Source organism: Salmo trutta, chromosome 3 (assembly GCF_901001165.1).
Source record: "Salmo trutta chromosome 3, fSalTru1.1, whole genome shotgun sequence".
In the NCBI taxonomy this organism is placed as follows: Eukaryota; Metazoa; Chordata; class Actinopteri; order Salmoniformes; family Salmonidae; genus Salmo; species Salmo trutta.
In genome coordinates this window covers 62,846,403-62,867,486 of record NC_042959.1, presented here as the reverse complement: position 1 = coordinate 62,867,486, position 21,084 = coordinate 62,846,403, and the positions used below count along the sequence as shown (strand labels likewise).

Below are 21,084 nucleotides of genomic sequence, written 5' to 3'. Positions count from 1 at the left end.
GTGTTTGGTTAAAGAGAGGCCACCCCACCTCCTAACTCTCTCCCCCTCTCTGACTCCCACGTCTTGACAGATGCGTTCTATCTCTGAGTCATGGACCTTCGTCACACTAGAAGTGGGAACCTACATGCGTACAGTAACTGTTCTGATCTTCAAACAACATAAGGAGGTCTGCCCAGAATGTCCTGCTGTGCCAACGTCTCCACTGACACCACGGAGGACCTTGGACTTTGAAAACTGAACTTGTCTAACTTTGCATTAGTAGGCTGTAAACTGTTCCTGTGCTTCAAAAGGAAACTTCCGAACATGCAAGTCCAGCAGTGAGTCAATACCCATCAGAAGCTCAACATCAAGTCCACTGAAATTAACATTAGATAACCTGGTACAACGACACAAACCATGAAATGCAATTTCCATGTAACATACTGGTCGTCCATGACAGTGAACATCACACTGGTAAAGTCATCATGTTAATGCCAAGTGTTGTGTAACTCTTCCAGACGTGATGAAGGCCTCCCAGCTAAAGTACTACAGATGTAGGATCTTAACTCTTTTGTTGCTGAGAATTGTATAACATACTATACGGTCGTGGCCAAAAGTTGAGAATGACCCAAATATTAATTTCCACAAAGTTCGCTGCTTCAGTGTCTTTAGATATTTTTGTCAGATGTTAGTATGGAATACTGAAGTATAATTACAAGCATTTCATAAGTGTCAAAGGCTTTTATTGACAATTACATGAAGTTGATGCAAAGAGTCAATATTTGCAGTGTTGACCCTTCTTTTTCAAGACCTCTGCAATCCACCCTGGCATGCTGTCAATTAACTTCTGGGCCACATCCTGACTGATGGCAGCCCATTCTTGTATAATCAATGCTTGGAGTTTGTCAGAATTTGTGGAGTTTTGTTTGTCCACCCGCCTCTTGAGGATTGACCACAAGATGTAATTGATGTAATCAATTTATCACTTGCCACTTTATATTAGATAATGTTTACATAACCTTCATTACTCATCTCATATGTATATACTGTACTCTATACCATCTACTGCATCTTGCCATCCTGATGTAATGTATCACTAGCCACCTTAAACAATGCTGCTTTATATGTTTTCATACCCTACAATACTCATCTCATATGTTTAAACTGTACTCCATACCATCTACTACATCTTGCCTATGCCGTTCGGCCATCACTCGTTTATATATTTGTATGTACATATTCGTATTCATTCCTTTACACTTGTGTGTACAAGGTAGTTGTTGTGGAATTGGTAGATTACTTGTTAGATATTACTGCATGGTCGGAACTAGAAGCACAAGCATTTCACTGCACTTGCATTAACACCTGCTAACCATGCGTATGTGACAAATAAATTTGATTTGAAGTTCTCAATGGGATTAAGGTCTGGGGAGTTACCTGGCCATGGACCCAAAATATCGATGTTTTGTTCCCCGAGCCACTTAGTTATCACTTTTGCCTTATGGCAAGGTGCTCCATCATACTGGAAAAGGCATTGTTCATCACCAAACTGTTCCTAGATGGTTGGGAGAAGTTGCTCAACGAGGATGTGTTGGTACCATTCTTTATTCATGGCTGTGTTCTTAGGCAAAATTGTGAGTGAGCCCACTCCCTTGGCTGAGAAGCAAACCCACACATGAATGGTCTCAGGATGCTTTACTGTTGGCAAGCGCTCATCTTGTCTTCTCCAGACAAGCTTTTTTCCAGATGCCCCAAACAATCAGAAAGGGGATTCAAAGAAAATGACTTTACCCCAATCCTCAGCAGTCCAATCCCTGTACCTTTTGCAGAATATCAGTCTGTCCCTGATGTTTTTTCTGGAGAGAAGTGGCTTCTTTGCTGCCCTTCTTGACACCAGGCCATCCTCCAAAAGTCTTCACCTCACTGTGCATGCAGATGCACTCACTCTCCGGACAAGCTTCCATTCCTGCCATTCCTGAGCAAGCTCTTTACTGGTGGTGCCCCAATCCCGCAGCTGAATCAACTTTAGGAGACGGTCCTGGCTCTTGCTGGACTTTCTTGGGCGCAGGCAAAGCCTTCTTCACAACAATTGAACCACTCTCCTTGAAGTTCTTGATGATCCGAGAAATGGTTGATTTAGGGGCAATCTTACTGGCAGCAATATCCTTGCCTGTGAAGCCTTTTTTGTGCAAAGCAATGATGACAGCATGTGTTTCCTTGAAGGTAACCATGTTTGACAGAGGAAGAACAATGATTCCAAGCACCAATCTCCTTTTGAAGCTTCCAGTCTGTTATTTGAACTCAATCAGCATGACAGAGTGATCTCCAGCCTTGTCCTCGTCAACACTCACACCTGTGATAACGAGAGAATCACTGACATGATGTCAGCTGGTCCTTTTGTGGCAGGGCTGAAATGCAGTGGAAATGTTTTTTTGGGGGGGATTCAGTTAATTTGCATGGCAAAGAGGGACTTTTCAATTAATTGCAATTCATCTGATCACTCGTCATAACATTCTGGAGTATATGCAAATTGCTATCATACAAACTGAGGCAGCAGACTTTGTGAAAATTAATATTTGTGTCATTCTTAAAACCTTTGGCCACGACTGTATATAATAATACTGGTCAAATGAAGATCCTACATCTGTACCCTCAGGGGTTTAAGGAATCAAAGGCTTAGCTCTAGTTGGAGCTCCACTGCAGATCTCTATGACTGCAACACCCAACTGTCAACTCAACTGCCACCCAATCAGAGATTGAGCACTAGACTTCACTCAGCACCTGGCTGATTGCCTCAGATAAAGAAGGGCAGTATGGAAAGCAGCCTCAACAGGCCTCAAAAGACAATATTATCCTTTGTAAAAGCTCATCTAAAAAGCTGGTCTGCAACAGAGAGTATATGTTGACTCAATATATCAATGGTTTAAATTGCTCGATTAACTTATGAAACCATTGTTATATGATACCATGTAAGATGCTTCCAGCTGTCCAGAGACGTAAATTCAACGTAATTTCATTGAAAAGACGTGGAAACAATGTTGATTAACCAGTGTGTGCCCAGTGGTTTGTCTGTCATTTTATTGCATGTGTGTTTTATGCCATGGCCAAGGTGACAAAATAATATCCCTACAGGGATGAATAAAGCATAGGCCTAATACAATCAAATCTAAATGTTCTGTCACTATTGAAATGAAACATAAAAAATATAAATCCCAAATAGTCACATGGTGAACCAATACAGTGTAGGCTTCAGCTAAGCAGGCGAACTTTCTAGCTGGAAAGGACAGCAGTCAGGACAGGACAGCCAGTACAAGACAGGACGGCAGCTGCATCTCCTTCCCTCCTCGATTTGAGCGTGGTGAATCAGCCGCCCTACGTTTAACTGGCTGACAGACAGCCGGTGCTTTGAACTGGGTATGTTACCAGTGTGAAATTGTTAATCCTCCTTTGGAACCAGCCACTTTTCATCCCAGGTTATTGGAGATTAGGGAATATGCGTGAGATTTGATTTTTTTTTTTGTGGGGGGGGGGGGGGTAAAGACGATCCTAAGCTTTTTCTTTCATTTCTTTTGGTCTTTCTTTAAAATAAAAGGAGGTGCATGAGTGGCAGAGCCATTGTAGACTACTGTACAGGGGCCAGATTTGAAGAGGTATTAAAACAATGTCATAATAGATTTAGAACATCCGGATAAACATTTGATGCACTCATTCATGTGTGTATCCTGTCAGGCAGCATCTCCGATCTATCAGCTCTCCTTTCCTGCTCTAGGCGTTGGTCCCTGCATCTCTCCATCTATGCTGACATCTTTATTGAAGTCCTTCCCCCCTCTCCCAGGAGATGTCTTCTGTTCTGCTCCGTCTCTCTTAAAATGGATATGCGTGTCATTTTCTCCCCTTCACTACTTGACTACCCTCATACTTTCTCTGTAAATGGCTTTCTGAGTAGTTCTCTACATCCTCCTCTGTATGCAGGTTTTCCTCAGCAGAGCTATTTGGCACAGGGGTCCCGTGGTACGTGTGCATATTTAATAGATGGCGGTGGCTTTGGAATATTCCTCCGCTTGATCTCTCAGCCCTGCCACAAACACACAGACTGACTCCAACACCACAGGTAGTTAAGATTGGAGGAGTGTCTCAGAGAGGGAGGAGAGCGGGAGAGAGAGGGGGAGGAGAAAGCGTAGTAACATGAGCAGTGCATGCACCCAAATTATTTGATCCTATATGAGATTCAGCTGAAGACTACAACTACACATTTTTACCTGTGGGACTCATCCCGCTCTCCTTCACTTCTCCCCCCCCCCCCCCCCTTTATCCCCCCCTCTCCCTCACACAAATTCATGCCCCTGTAGTTCTCCAGGGTGCCTGTATGGCAGATGCATGATATTGAAATAAGACTTTGAAATTAGATATTTCAGACAGTGTTTGTGTGTGTGTGTGGGGGGGGGGGGCTGAGGGATGGCGGAGGCGGTTAAAATGAGAGCTTATTCGACCATTGTGGCTGACAACACAAGATACAAAGCTGAGATCACTCCAAAAAGACACACACGAACACACACGCACAGCCACACTCTCTCACAGACACACACAAGGTCAATGCACACACCATGAAGCCCACAGGAATTACACGCTGTGAAGCCCACACACCTCACAGGTTTGACCTATTGTCCCAGTCCATTCTGACATTGAGTTGTATCATTTGAACGCTCACACATTAGTGTGAAGGGAGGTGTGGGGTCTGGCCCCAACACCTAGTGAGTGAGTGCACAGGATGTCCCCCTATCCCCATGTCTCTCCTGTCCCCGCCACACCAGCACGTTTGGCACATTGTTCATGATAATAAAGGAGCTGCTAATGTGCTTTTAATGGACAGGAGGCAGAGCAGCTGGGGCTGCCTGGGAGAGAGCTGTGGAGAGAGCTGTGGAGAGAGCTGTGGAGGGGCTGGGGTCTCTGCTGTGCTCCACTGAGGTGACTAGGGGACTCATTTATAACCGTTGTGTAAATTTCACACAAAATATTGAGATTTATAAACTTGGTACACGCCATACATACGCATGTTTCCTGTTATAAATCAGACTGTTTGTAAAACTGTGTGCACATGAACGAGCATTAAAACGCCTGGAAAACGCCTCCATTCACCTTTCATGGTGACAATAACGCCCTTTATTTGCTGTATAATTTGGAACTATTGTCATTAGGCCACGGCATAGAAAAGACAAATTGTTGTTCAATATTTAGTTTATCAATAGATTATTGGGTTTCTTTACCCTGCCTTGGTATAGACGCTGAGATTGAATAGGCAATGATATTGTGCTCCTATTGCACAGCAATACTGTAGCCTATCATACTGTCAACGATTTTACATAAGCTACTGGTCTATTTATGGTGTTGGCAGAATTTATGCTGTATCTGGAAAAGGATTGTGTCAGTTTCTGAATGAGAAAACAATGGCAAATTGTCATGGACCTCTCAGCAGAACGTTTGAATACAAAAATAAAAAATACAGTACCAAAAGTTTGGACACTTACTCGTTCCACAGTTTTTCCCGGCCAAAACATAGAAAACAAAAACATAGAATGCCCACCCACCTATCACACCCTGACCTAACTAAACAGAGAAAACACAGCTCTCCTAAGTCAGAGCGTGACAACGTGACAATAAAAACATGGAACTTGATACATAGGTCTACTACTCCAACGTAAAAGATCAGCTGTTAAATTCGACTGTATACTGGTAATATAAACAGCACTGCCTACGATATTGCAAAGTTTAAATACATATATTCTATCTATTTACTAGGCTACTAGGTCCAATTAAATGAGAGATGTGCGCGGTAATTTGTTGTATGGCTCCTTCAGGAATATGAACCCATTACAGCCAGAAAAGGTGAGGATTACAGTATATTCTGCAATTGCTATTAAAAAATAAATAAAATAAATAGGAAAAAGATTCATATGTCTAATTATAAGATTCCTATATCTAATTATTTCAGATTCTAAAAATAAAACAGATTTTAACTTCACTAATGGCAAATGGTTGAATTCTTGTTAATATGTTTTCCTGTTTTTAGTTAGTTTTTTTATGAATAAGCTTTTCATCATATCCCCGATTAGCACAAAATACATATTTGTCAGCTTTCAGTACAACATTTCAACCACTAGCCAATGTGCATACACATGGTCTAAAGCTGGGCCCTCCAACCCTGTTCCTGGAGAGCTACCCTCCTATAGGTTTTCACTCCAAACCCAGTTATAACTAACCCGACTCAGTTTATCAACCAGCTAATTATTACAATCAGGTGTGGTAGATTAGGGTTGGACTGAAAACCTACATGACAGTAGCTCTCCAGGAACAGGGTTGGAGAGACCTGGTCAAAAGATTGCGGGGAGATGAGCACATTCTCATGTAAATTTATATACAAACCTTTGTGTGAAAACTGGCGCACATACTTTGTGAGGTATATTTTGTACGTACACACGGTTTATAAATGAGGCCCCTGGGTATCCTAGCTCTCACACAGTCCCTCTCACCCTTTCCGTCTCTATTTTAACCCTCTCTTTCTGTAAGAAACTTCCATGAGGAGCGGAGGCTCCGCTAAATGGACAAATTAATGAAACACGCATTACGGCACACCTCAATGACACACTCACACGTTTTTCATCAGCTTCCTCTCCTCCTCTCATCTCATTTAACATCCCCTCTTTCACTCGCTTGCTCACATTGTTGCTCACATCACACACTTACGCATACATTTTCCACCCCCCCCCTTCTCTCCTCTCACTCTCTCCCTCTCAGCAGCATCACTTGGCCACTGAGACCCGTTGCCGTGGAAACACCTCCCATCGGATCTGGCTACATTCCCTGTTACCGTAGCAACTGGCTCCCTGCAGAATTTTAAAACACGCCACTTGGTCTCTCTCCTTCGCTTGTTCTCACTGTATCTGATAATTGTGTCTCCATGTTTGCTCAGTGATATGGGCTCAGTAGGTCACTGATGGCTGGAGGAATGGTTGGTTCGGCATGTTTAGCATTGCCAGCTGGTTGTTGTTTAGTTTACACATCCATTCAATTGCCCGTCAACGTGGAAGTATGCATTTGTTGGGAAAGACAACATCGGACAAAATGTTTTCAAGAATACTGTCACGGAGCTGGTGTCAGTCCGTGCATGATATTATGACTGCTTTATATATTATGGTATGCTTTATGTTTCTTGCTAACCTGTTAATGGAGAGTGTGCATTTATAAAATGTCCATGTAAAGGCCAGCACATGCTTTTTGGTAATTTCCTGTCTTTATTTAATGCCAGTGATATTTGATTGGTCAATATTGATAAGTTCCAGGTGGGAGGATATCCCAGGTACTATTTAAGCCTTGTCATTTCTGTAACTGGCAGACATGGGTAAGGCTGGCATACTGCTGGTTCAGGCATGATTGAGGCCTGAGTTATTTGAGTTTAATGTATTATTTGATTTACATTGTTATCCACAGTTTATGGTACCCGTCTTAGTCATCGTCCTTTTTGTTGTATTCATATATACAGTGTAGAGTTTGCCACCCACTCTCCTGCACATTAAATAAAAGTCCTCCCCCTGGACATTGCACTGCTACAACTTGTCTGCCTCCTCTCTGCAACCTCCATCTTAAGAGTGCCTCCTTTACAAATTCCTAGAAACACCTGACACATCAAAATAATTGTAATAATTAAATGTAATTGACTAACTAAAATGTATCACCAATCTCTAAACAGAAAAATCCCATCCAAACAGCCTATCAGAGTTCTGCATGCCTGAGAGTCATGTTAATAGGAATCACATCAATGATTCAGGCCTCAGGTCCAGACTAATGAGTAGTAGAGGAGACTAACAGAGTGGAGGATAGATCTGTTTAGAGGAGACTAACAGAGTGGAGGATAGATCTGTTTAGAGCTCCTGTTTTACCAACACGACTGATAAACAAACAAACTCATAACAGTCTGATTTGCTGAGCCTCAAATCAGATATTTCTTCTCCCCGGTCTAATCACCCTGCTCTTCCCAGACATGAGCCACTGGTCAGAGCCACTCCTGATGAACCATTAGATTACCCAATCCCTTATCTTGTGGCAACATCCCTTCTGTTCCCCCTGCCTCAGGGCACTGTGGAATGACAACACATCTTGCTTCAGAGCAGACTGTGCCTCTCTTTCCTTCTTTTTTAATCATCCTCGCCTTCGATCTTCAAGTCTGAATCTGTTCTACTGACAGCTGCTGTGATATGCCACACACACACACACACACACACACACACACACACACACACACACACACACACACACCTACCTTGTCTTGTATGACTCAACACCTGTACATTTCCTTGACACAGTCATTATCATGGAATCCACACTGCCACCCCTATCACCATGTATGAACTGACTGCAGGTGACTCACCCTGTAGTGGAGGTAACACTCCACCACACAATAATAACACAATAATATCAGTCACTTCACCACACGATAATAACACAATAATATCAGTCACTTCACCACACGATAATAGCTAAATAATATCAGTCACTTCACCACACGATAATAGCTCAATAATATCAGTCACTTCACCACACGATAATAGCTCAATAATATCAGTCACTCCACCACACGATAATAGCTCAATAATATCAGTCACTCCACCACACGATAATAGCACAATAATATCAGTCACTTCACCACACGATAATAACACAATAATATCAGTCACTTCACCACACGATAATAGCTCAATAATATCAGTCACTCCACCACACGATAATAGCACAATAATATCAGTCACTTCACCACACGATAATAGCACAATAATATCAGTCACTTCACTTTTTTACATAAAGGTCAACCATACAAAATCTAGTACACTATACAATTCAGGTAAGGCTACATACAACCCTACATGCACTAGTCCTTAAATAGTAGGCTATGCAATTTAGACACGGCTACATATCACCATGTTACATGCTGTAGGGCTACAACGATCACTGTGAGAGGCTTGACACCATCTCTCCACTCAATCTGTCATCTGTCTGGAGCCTGTCACTCCCAGACACAGCTCAGGGCCTCTTTATATGAACACTGCATTGTGTTATTGCTTTCCTGCTATTCCCCCTCTTTAAATCACAGTTTAAGAAATGGGTTGAGGGCTGGCATCTTGTCGTGACGCAAGATGGAAAAATAGGCACTGCGGATAACAGGCAAGGAATAGTGTTATGAAACAATGCCAAAATGACATGTCCTGTCTTGTACTGCCCCGGTCTGTGTGTGTAACTGCATGTCCTGTCTCTGTGTGTTATTTCACCCTGTGCCACTCTGGTGAGATAATGTGTTGCAGGGTGCAGTCTGCTGGTCTGTCTCTGTGTGTGTTATTTCAGCCTGTGCCACTCTGGTGAGATAATGTGTTGCAGGGTGCAGTCTGCTGGTCTGTCTGTGCTCCAGTCCCTCAGTAGATTAAACATTAGTATTATCTCATTTCCTCAGGCCATCATATCCCTATAGACTGCCAGATGGGGGAGAATAATGGTTTACTCATTCAGACGATCTGTAAAATGAACCCTCCTTGTCCAGGCCTGGAAACCTCCATTTGAGCTTCTTGTCGTTTGTGAACTTATTTTTTTTGCAGACACTAGACCAAAAAATATCCAATTTGTCAGTGGAGCTAGCATGAATATTGGCTGGTGTGTGCAGTTGAGAGCTTGGCCTCTATCATGGTGAGCTGGGGGATGAATGAAATATTGAGCCGTCTCAGTCTCTGTCAGAGTCCTATTGTCACAGATGAAATACCTGAGACTTTTCATTAGCTGTTCCCTTCCATATCGAACACAGGTACCTACGTCTGTCACCTTAGCCAATACCCCAAGAGGTCTGAACCTCTTGACAAGGTTGCTATGTGTCACTACAACATGTTTACAACCATGGTATCCTCGGTACATACATTACTTTATGGCAATACAGTAAGAGGATATCTATTTGTCAACTCACTATTTTGTAAAAATATGTGCTATGGCAATTGAGTGCAGTTAGAGATATCTGCTGTGAGAACTTACTGTATGTGGAGGATATTGTCTCGTTGGAGGTATGAAAAATGTACACTCAGACGAGCAGCAGTGAGATCTGATGAGGTTGGGTGAGGATGGACGACAAGGAAGATGGAGACAGAGTGTCTGTGTGTTGAGAGAGAGAACATAGAGGAGAGAGAAAAAGAGAGGACAGGAGAGAGAGTGTGTGAGAGAGGTAGAGAGAGAACGGAGAGTGGGCGTGGAGGATGAATATTTCAAGAGCAAACATATTGTAAGTGTAGAAAAAAACCTAGAGAAGAGCTGGTGTACAGTCAGGATCCACTCTGAGGCTGGGAGGGGAGGACAGAGGGAGGGATGGGGCTGGGTTCTGGGTTCTGGGGAGGAGTGAGTGCGTGACAAGAGTTCCAGAGCTCAATCCAACAAGCAAGAGCCCAAACCTTTCCAAGGCCGTCAATAATTGATGCAGGTGCCGCAGCGTGCCATCTTTCTAAAGCAGTGAGTGTGTGTGCATGTGTGTGTGTTGGAGTACCCTGCGTGTGTCTGGGCTGTTTGTCTGTCAGCGCGTATGGAGGTGAGTGTGCCATTGAGGTGCATTGTGTACCCACTATCCCTTTAGTATTCATGTGAGCATAGGAAGGAGGAAATGAGTCGCTAGCTCACCCGCTTCACACCACACCACCTCACTTCCTGCCACCAGCTGCTGGGTTTGCCCTCGCTACCGCTGTGCCATGCTGCATCCCTCTGCTGCTAGAGATGGCAGAGAGCAGGGCACTGACACTGATCCAGACATCTCCCTCTATGTCAATCCACTCCACCCATCCAACGGTGTGTGGAATGTTAATGCACTGCTGATCAGCCTCACCAGACCCTCTGAAATCCTCCCCACCACTCCCTGTCAGCCAGGCCAGCCTCCTCCCCACCACTCCCTGTCAGCCAGGCCAGCCTCCTCCCCACCACTCCCTGTCAGCCAGGCCAGCCTCCTCCCCACCACTCCCTGTCAGCCAGGCCAGCCTCCTCCCCACCACTCCCTGTCAGCCAGGCCAGCCTCCTCCCCACCACTCCCTGTCAGCCAGGCCAGCCTCCTCCCCACCACTCCCTGTCAGCCAGTCCAGCCTCCTCCCCACCACTCCCTGTCAGCCAGTCCAGCCTCCTCCCCACCACTCCCTGTCAGCCAGGCCAGCCTCCTCCCCACCACTCCCTGTCAGCCAGGCCAGCCTCCTCCCCACCACTCCCTGTCAGTCAGGCCAGCCTCCTCCCCACCACTCCCTGTCAGCCAGGCCAGCCTCCTCCCCACCACTCCCTGTCAGCCAGGCCAGCCTCCTCCCCACCACTCCCTGTCAGCCAGGCCAGCCTCCTCCCCACCACTCCCTGTCAGCCAGGCCAGCCTCCTCCCCACCACTCCCTGTCAGCCAGGCCAGCCTCCACAAACCTATCCATGTGTCCCAGTGCCATTATGGAAACGTCCTGTTGCAGTCCAGCCCCGCCTCATCCTCCTCTTCACTGGCTCTCTGCGTGTGTGTGTGCGCACATGTGTGTGAGCACATGTGTGTGAATGGGTAATGACTAGGCTCAGTGCTATGGCTTGCAGGCAGTGTCCTTCCCCCACTTTCCCTGGGCCAGCTGTGAATACATATACAGTACATGACAGAGATTAATCTCTGCCTTTCAAGACACCAGGGCCAGAGAGCCTGTGGGTTTAGAGTTTCTCTTAGCACCAACTATGTGCCTTCTACTCCCCTCCTACCCACCAAGCCTATATCGCCTCTCTCTCTCTCTCTCAGTAAACTGTCTCCTTTCCCTCTCTCAGTAATCTGTCTCCTCTCTGTCTACTCTCTCTAGCCTCCCCCACTCTCTCCCTGACTAATGGAGGACACGCTGTCTCTCTCTCTCTCCTCCCAAACACGGAGGACAAATGTTATCACTACGCCGCAGATGTCTCGCGGGCGGCTCTACTGAAACCTCCTGCTGCCTTCAGCAGGGACCAGCCAGACCCACAGCTCTCTTTCGCTTCAACTTTTTACAGCAGAAATTTTGCCAATTAGGCTTACCATGCCTCGCGTTTGGGATGGGGGTCCTTGGATTGGAGTAATATCTCCAGCGTGCCAGAAGTTCTGACATGCAGGCAGGCACAGGAGCCAGATGTGATCGAAGTGGCTATGGATGTACTGTATGCCTCACACTCCCTCTCTCTCTCCACACGTTCCCCTAACTCCTAAACATGCACACAGTTTTAGGGAATCTGTCACGGTTGTCGTCGGTGAAGGAGGACCAAAACGCAGCAGGTACGTGTATGCTCATTTTGAGATTTATTTACTTCCACAAATGAACGTACAAAAATAACAAACAAACGAAACCACGAACAACAAAACAGTCTGGCAAAGCCTAAGGCGCAACACAGAACAATCACCCACAAATAACAACCACAAACACACCCTAATATATGGGACTCTCAATCAAAGGCAGATAGACAACACCTGCCTTCAACTGAGAGTCCCAACCCCAATCAACACAACATAGAAACACACTCACCAGACTAGACATAGAAATACATAAACATAGACTATAAACCAAAACCCCGGAAATACTAAATCAAACACCCTTTAACCAAACACACCACCCTGAACCACATAAAACAAATACCCTCTGTCACGTCCTGACCAAACTACAATACTAATTAACCCTTATACTGGCCAGGACGTGACAGAATCTTAGTTCCCATTTGTGCTGCACCCTCCCAATCTCCCTAGCTGTTGGATTTGCATGAGACTCCCGATGGCCATTTGTACTTCGTGATACCATGCACTTCCTTGAATGTCTGTCATGGCACGAATAACCCAGGCCGCTTGTTAAATGGCACACGTAACATCTTTTCATTTAGCTGTCACCTCTGGTAATGGCTTGATTGCTGAGGCACATTTCCAGCAATTATTTTATCTCATGCCTTTCCTTTCATTGTACCCAGGTTTAATTTCACAATGACTGTGCAAGATTTTGGATCAGGTCCTTGTTATGTGCTTTCCCCTTCAAAACGCTTGGAAAGAGCACCATAAAGAGAGGAGAGGAAAGATGGGATCCAATAAAATGGTACATGTCCTCTGGCACAAGCACATGACAGAGCAAGCACAAGGGAAACCATTAAGGAAACCTGATTATCTCCTGGCACGGAAATTAATTAAAGGAGAAAGACAGAGACAGAGCTGCTAGTATCCTGTAACTGTTTCTACATATCCATAGCACTGCAGTCCCAGGCAGGGGGAGTGGAGGGGTGAGCTTCTGTATTCCAACACAAGGCCTGAAAATGCTGAGGGGGGAACATGTGCAGCAATTTAGCAACTCCCTGTATCCGTTTAATCTTCTTCCTCCTCTTCTAAACATACCCCACTATCTTTCTCCCCCTTCCCCCCTCATAAATTGGAGTGTATGTGAGACCCGGAAAGCTGCGTTTCATGGCTCTACCAATGGCCGGTAGCTTCTCCGGCCTCCCTGGGTTCCAGTGGCCTTCTCTGCAGTAATTTATCTTGATAAACATGCTGTGCATTTCCCCCAAAGCTTGTGGATTACTGTACTTTTTACTTTTACCCCTTTTTCTCCCCAATATCGTGGTATCCAATTGGTAGTTACAGTCTTGTCTCATCGCTGCAACTCCCATACGGAATCGGGAGAGGCGAAGGTCGAGAGCCATGCGTCCTCCGAAACACGACCCAACCAAGCCGCACGGCTTCTTGATACAATGCCCGCTTAACCCGGAAGCCAGCCACACCAATGTGTCGGAGGAAACACTGTACACCTGGCGACTGTGTTGCTAGAGCGCGATGGGAGAAGAACATCCCTGCCGGCCAAACCCTCCCCTAACCCGGATGGCGCTGGGACAATTGTGTGCCGCCCCATGGGTCTCCTGGTCGTGGACGGCTGCGACAGAGCCTGGACTCAAACCAGGATCTCTAGTGGCACAGCTAGCAACTGCGATTCAGTGCCTTAAACCACTGCGCCACTCGGGAGGCCTGTGCTGTACTCAAATATATGCACTGGCAGATAACAAAACCTGCTCATTCCTCATCATTAATACATCACTTGACTCTGACACTTCAGCTAGAAATAAAACATGTCTTTGAGGAAAGGTTCATCTTCATCATCATCATCATCATCATCATCTTTCCATTTTCAGGCAGGTGGAAGTAGCATGAGGCTGAAGTGCTGTTATAAACAGAATCTGTCAATGTTTAAGATCATCAACAATCTTTTTATAGCAGTTCTTTTCTTTCAGAGTCATGACACATGCTGTGTTATTGTAGGGAAGGTGACCTCTGCTTGGCTGACTACTAAAACTCCTTGCTCCGGCCAAACGCTACGCCACGCCCACTAGTTTCTTCTCTGCAATGAGTCTGGATTTGAGTACCTCCCCTACGATTTCTAGAATGCAAACATGTTCTAGACCGTCTGATTGGTCATTCTAGACAGTCTGATTGGTCACAGAAACCAATGGGTTGGGCCCAAGGATTTATATACACACTATATGACTGATAGGGGGTGCTGTGTTGACACCACCGTGCCTCCATCATGACACTCCCCCACCATTATAACAATATAGAAATGCATTTATTAATGTCTACAGACACCTTGATGCAGACACCCTAATGCATACTTTTAAATTAGATTGTGAGCTAAACATAAAACATTTCAAATGAAAATGTATTTAAAAAACATTTTTTATTATGTTACTGTCCCCACTACAACAACATAAAATACTGAAATCCATGTAATTTTGTCCTTGAAAAATTGTATTGAAATACTGGAGAATTCCATTCATTCTTATGGAGGACTGCTCCTACTGGGGAGTGCCAATATGGTAGACAGGTGACTTCAAAGCCTTTCAATGGCCAATACATAGCATCAGCAATCCAGCGTTGGGACAGAGCCAAAACACACGTGGGTAAGGCAACGTTTTGAAAATTCATCATTGTCTTTGATACTCTGATTGGTTAGAGATGATCCAATCACTGATGGCTTTGTTTTGTACAACACCCCTCATTTTGATGTCATCACAAACGACTTGAGATTGCAGTCTCAGACTGAAGTATTTAGCGAATGATGAATTCAGTTTGAGTCGTCAGGCAAGACCTATGCCAAGTTGTCAATCAACTAAACAATCTCAGCACTGCAAGTGGCTGAGGTTAAGACACATAGGACAGTATAGATAAACTGTCGAAGTATCATGCTAGGAGTGTCACGCTACTGTGTTAGCTTCATGGACACCGATGTGAAGCAAACAGTAAAAAAATGTATTCTACAATGCACACTGGTCCCTGCTTTTAACACAATACACATTAAGAACATCACACACAGTATGTAAATAGCAATCAAAATGGAAAAAAAGGACAGAGAGCAGAAGTACACATTGCATAATGGTTGTGTTTCAGATAGGTAAATGTTGACTTTGCCCTTGTGCTTTGAAACTCTTTAATGCCTTTGTTCTCTTACATTTCGTTCTCTGTAAACAAACACCATTTGTACTTCACCCTAAAGCCATTACATGATACAGACAACAGTTTGCCTCCATCTCCTTTACAAAGGCATTATTAGACTATAAAAATACAGACTAGTGCCATCTACCAACAACGCATTAAGTGGAAAAGATCAGGCCGTAGCAACGCAATATTGCCCAATTTCAACCTTTACCAAGGAAATGGTGACAAAATTCAAGAACCAACTTTAACACAGCTAATACCAGGGTGTTAAACCAGCAAGCCAGCCCTCTTCAAAGTGTAATCTGGACTGTAAACCTTCACACATCTGCAGGTCTCCTTGTGTAAACCTAAGCATGGTTCCTCAGCATACAGCATTAATCCCAATAATGCTCTTACAGCAGTGGAATAATTCCACAATGAAAGGAACAGGTTTATGGCTAATAAAATGCACTGTGAGCAACCAGCGCCGATGGTTAATAAATACACATGCTAATCCTCTTAACATCTTCAGAATGAATCCTTACACACCACACTATGATGATTACATGCTTTCTACTGACTGGAGATTGGGATTTCTAATACCTTCCAAGGGCATAATGTACAGTTGGTCGACAGTATATGAATAAATACAATAAATAGACAGAAAGATCGATGTGTAGATAGATAGAGTGACAGATTATGCATGTGAGCTAGTTCTTACAGAGGAACATAGAGCTTCTCCTCTAGTCTACCTACGCCCTTACAATGCAACAGTAACAAAGAGAGGGAACAGCTCACACTTCTATTTCCAGGTGGAAAGTGAGCTTGACCTGCACTGTAACTCCAGCTGAGGCTCCATGAGTCACTGCTCACACCCCACTCTCCCCTGCTTTCCACCCAGCACGCCCCTCTGCCATTTTATACCTCCCCTCCACTCCAGAGCCCCCACAGGGAGCCTGGCCTCCCTCATTAGCTGTGGGGCTGAAGGCCTCTGGGGGCTGGGTGAGGGAGGCGTCTGGGTCTAGTGGTCCCTGGAAGTCACCTCTTGATGCATTGGCACAGGTCGGTGGTGGGTGGCACAGGCTGAAATGGCCTATGATGGCACATATCAGTCTGGAGTCTAGACCTTCACAGGTGTTCTATATAGAATAGCCAGATGTGAGAATTCTGCACATGTGCTATGGTTTCCCAATTAGCCTAGGGATTGATTTGATCTTCTGTGGACAAGGTTAAATGTTATGTCTAAGTGTTAGCACTTTGAGATACACGAGCCGTTATTATAAAAAGGTAAAACGGTAGAAGAAAAAAGAAATTACCCCATTCAAGTAACACAGCAAGGTACTAACAATTCAAATGCCATGATTTTGAGTTGGGAAACTAAAATAATTGGGTCTATTCTAGTGATCCATGGGTGAAATGGAAGAGTCATAGTCTGGAGAGTGCAGTGCTATGCTGTGGTAGAGCTCATTAAAGTCTGCTGTCAGTGATAGCAGTATGGTGGGAGGGCAGAGTGAGTGATGGCTGCCTGGTCATTACATTGATCTGGCCCCAGAACAGTCTGTCTGTCAGAGACTCTTATCTACAACACATGAAGCATGAGATAGAGCCTGCTGAGCTGACCTGAGAACAGCCATTTGCATTTTTTTTTTATTTCATTCAGTGCAGTGACAAGATGGAGCTTAGTAGTGGCTCAGGCCTCAGCCTTAGTTCATTCTACATCCTGCTATACAACATGTAGTCGGATCAAACTTAGATCAAAGATGACCCCATATCAAAGCAGGAGGCTAAGGTGTAGGCTTACAGAAAGATCATTTGCACTCATTAAAAAAAGAAACAAGGATGTAAGACGAAAAGCACCACATTTCACAATCAATACAGAATTGCTCTCTCTTTCCCCTGGATTCACAGTGGCGCAATAAAGGTTCAAGCACAGGCCTTCACTGCAGATAAATCTTATGCATCCGATGCAAGTCCCAGATTCAAGACATAGCCTGGAGAAGACTGTACATTTTCATTAAAATAGCAGGTGTGATGCTACTCTCTCTCTGTAGGCAGCCGGAAGGCCTACTGTGTTCTCTCATTCAGCATTCCTAGCATGGGCATCATGACAAAGCATGCAGGCAGCCAGTGGGGCTCCTCTACCTTCTATACTGATGGTATAAGGCCACCATTACATTCATGGCTCTGTGATGTTCAAACAGCACTTGATTGTGCATTCTTTCGATAGACTTGCAGGGCTATAATAGCATATACCAGTCTATGGCCTACAGATATGATACTAACAAATTAGATGTTGCGTTGCATTCTTCATTTTTTTCAATTAGACCAGAAGAAAAACCAACAAAAAACAATGACCCCACCCCAGGCTATGAAGACGTTCAGTACATTTATCTCTTTGTTTTATCAAGGGTAGATCCCAGATGGTCTCTCTCTCCTGCTCACTAAAGCAATGGGGGAGAGGCTGACATACAATAGCCTAATACAAAATAAATGTACTGGCTTGAATACTTGGTTGGCATGACCAAATGTCTACAGATATTTTCTGCATTTCAATAATACAAATTTGCTAATTGGACAATAGCATTTAGTCTGCGTAGGTAGGTTACTGAGCGTTCCTTCTTGTTGACATGTCATTTATCATCTGACAGTCTGTGTGCGCATTCATTTGCTAATTAAATCTGTCCAAGATAACGGTGCGCGTCAGCAAAAAGGATACGAATTGATATTCATGACATGAGTGATATCGATATGAACATTTACAACACCACTTCGAGCAAAACGCATGTTTATACAACAAATATAAAGCAACAATGTGTTTATCATAGAAATGAAAGATAATACTATTGGGGCTTACCTCGACATTTCCCCACATGCAATGGGACAATACGGCCATCAAAATGGGTAACACTGTATGTCCCATTTTCACTCCTTCTTCCGTTTCTCAATTGGAACGTTTTCTCTTTATAATCTGAAGTGATTCCCAAATACAGTTAAATCAGATACTATGATGAGCTCTGTTCTGGTCGGTGCCTGCCTCCGATATCTCCTGCGTCTGCGTCCGTGCGCACTTGCTCTCTCCAATCGCAGCCCAGACTATTATGTGGCTGCAGCCTGGCCAGAAAAAAAGCTTTTTTTTCTCAACGCCCATCTACGAGCTTGTATTGTACCGTGGACTTCCTCAAAGCGCCAACATTTTTAGATTAACTGCGGTTTGATTTGGTAGAGGGAGACACCCAATGGATATGAATGGGAAGTGCAGGCAGTGGATAGAAACTGGTCTATCTATGAAAACGCCTGAGCGTTTTCCTAATATGCGTCACGAATTCAGTGACAGCAGTGCTGAAAGAGGCTGCGTTCATGTGCTAGTCGGAACTAGGCAACTTTGAAATGTCCGATTTGGGATTGGGAGATTTGACGTCGGAAGAGTTACATGGTGTGTTAAGTGGGGGTGTCCCATCCTTTCAGGCTGTTGGCCTGAAGTAGGACTAAATAGATATAAATAGTGGAGTATGGTATTTCTTTTATTTTTAGGTAGGGTATTGTTTTTATTTTATTATTTTTTTAGCAACGTATAAGGGAGTTATACTCCAGTTTAGTAGGTGGCGGTAATGCAATATATATTGGAATGCAACCGCCGTTAAACGTCATCAAAGAAGAAGAATATTAATAATAAGAAGACCACACCCTGAAAACACAATGGCCTTCCAATTCACAATGATGTAATTGATCACAGGCCGACTTAAAAAACGCACGAAACGTTGGTGTTTTTTCTCCGTGGTGCGTGTTTGATTGAATTTCAGTGTGTTTTACGTTGTAAGTATGGTCGAGTCAAAAAACTATTTCCTGGCCCAAGCATTCAGCAATGGACCAAGTCATTCATCATACGAACGATGCAAATATGCCAATCCAAATGCTGTATTTGGTCACTAGGGGGCACACAAGGTAAGATAATGCTCTCGTTCTCGACGTGAGGGCTATCAGTGTATTCAATCACTTCAATACTGTATTGGCGATTTTTCTACTTGACACAATATTTTTCTCAGCGTTATGAAGATGTGATATGGATATTTGTTATAAAACGTTGCTATCGAGAAGATATGTATTTAGCCTAAGTACATGTAGAGCTGATAAAACAGAACCGCATCTGTTTACACAAACTCTTTCTAATTTAAATGTTCTGTAAAATCGCAACTTCCTGATCTCACCTGGCGTTCTGGCCATTTACAAAGGCTGCACCAGGTGTGGGCGTGGCTAAATGTCGTGGGTGTGATGGAAAGGGTCAGTTTCAAGGTGTAAAATTGTTGACTGAAACAAACACCTCAGCCACGACAACCACAAAGGTTTCACACCTTTTAACCACAGGATTTGAGTCATTGAAGGAATTTACCAAAAGGACAGTTGCAACTTTTGATCAACATTTAATTAATCTCCCTCACGCGTTGATTTGAAACTTCTTGGACCCCGTGCATTTAAAGTGTCTAAATCGTTTTGTTTGATATAATTGTCTACCAACTGGATTTAACGCTGAAGTAATTGAAGAAAATGAATTCCGCAAGGTTTGAATACGAGGTAAGTTTAAAAAAAACTTTTTTTTTTTTAGGAAACGTGTAAACCAAACACATTAGAAATGTAGGAACAACGATGTAACCAAGTCGCGCATGCGCCGTGTCTGTCACGTTAGCATTTTCACAGTTGTATTGTTGTTAGAAACTTCATTTGAAATTCTATTTCACAGACAAATGCATAACGTTTAATTCCAGTCACCATATTGTTTCTATAAGGCCCACCTGTCAAACTCAGCCATATAGGCAAACCTACTCCAATTGACTTTCAGTGACAACATACCACAAGTAAACACTTCAAGGAAGTACGATGCTTTCTCACTAGCCTTTATGACATCCCAGTTCATTTTAAACTTGTATAGTTAACTTTTATGTAGGGTAATTATTCATTATCATATTGTAACGACCCTGGGAATATAATTTGAAGATGGATGGGAATAATTACATTTTAAATAAAGGTTAAATAAATGTTTTAATAAAAATTTGATTTGTTTTGAATGCGATTGTCTTTTGATGACTTAAGCAAAAATTGTGTTGAAGGAAGGAACACAGGATAGGTTGTTATTTTAAAATATCCTTTATTTAACCAGGGAAGTCACATTGAGAATTACATCTGTTTTCCAGATGAGCCCAGGATAGCATGAATGAAACACCTGTAGCCTAGCTGTTAGCAGGGACCCTCCCCATCTTGACTGTCTGGATATTTCTCCACCCTCATGTTAATTTAAAGACCGTAAACACTTTGATAAGAGACACACATGACAAGTGTAAAGGTATCAACCAATCATTCATGGTATAAGTCACATCACTCAAATTAATATGTCAGCACTGTGTACCCGATCTCTCCCTCACTGGTCAGGGCGGCCATATTGATTTCATATACCTGCAGTGTTAAGTGATCACAAACTAATTACATGTCCCTGCTGTACTAAGGGCAGGCACCAGCCCCCAGGTAACAGTACATAGTATTGAGTCCCCGCGCCCAGCCCAGACTGTGCTGCCCTGCCCCAACTTCCAGGTATTCTGATACCCTATGGATCCCAGACTTGTCCTGACTTGATCCC

General features: G+C 43.8%; 2 protein-coding genes across 3 annotated transcripts in view; one reads left to right on the top strand and one right to left on the bottom strand.

Annotated features, from left to right (window-relative positions):
• LOC115164235 (amyloid-like protein 1) overlaps positions 1 to 18,576 on the bottom strand; it is a 51,268-nt gene extending 32,692 nt beyond the window's left edge. For both annotated transcript variants that reach the window (XM_029716509.1, XM_029716517.1), the window contains exon 1: positions 18,313 to 18,576. In XM_029716509.1, coding sequence (XP_029572369.1) covers positions 18,313 to 18,378 — 66 coding nt within the window. In that variant the 5' untranslated portion in view covers positions 18,379 to 18,576. The remainder of the gene's footprint in view (positions 1 to 18,312) is intronic.
• A 1,126-nt stretch (positions 18,577 to 19,702) lies between these two features.
• LOC115164224 (suppressor of tumorigenicity 14 protein homolog) overlaps positions 19,703 to 21,084 on the top strand; it is a 39,155-nt gene continuing 37,773 nt past the window's right edge. Inside the window, exon 1 of the mRNA XM_029716490.1 lies at positions 19,703 to 20,027. Within this exon, the coding sequence (XP_029572350.1) occupies positions 20,001 to 20,027 (27 nt within the window). The 5' untranslated portion in view covers positions 19,703 to 20,000. The remainder of the gene's footprint in view (positions 20,028 to 21,084) is intronic.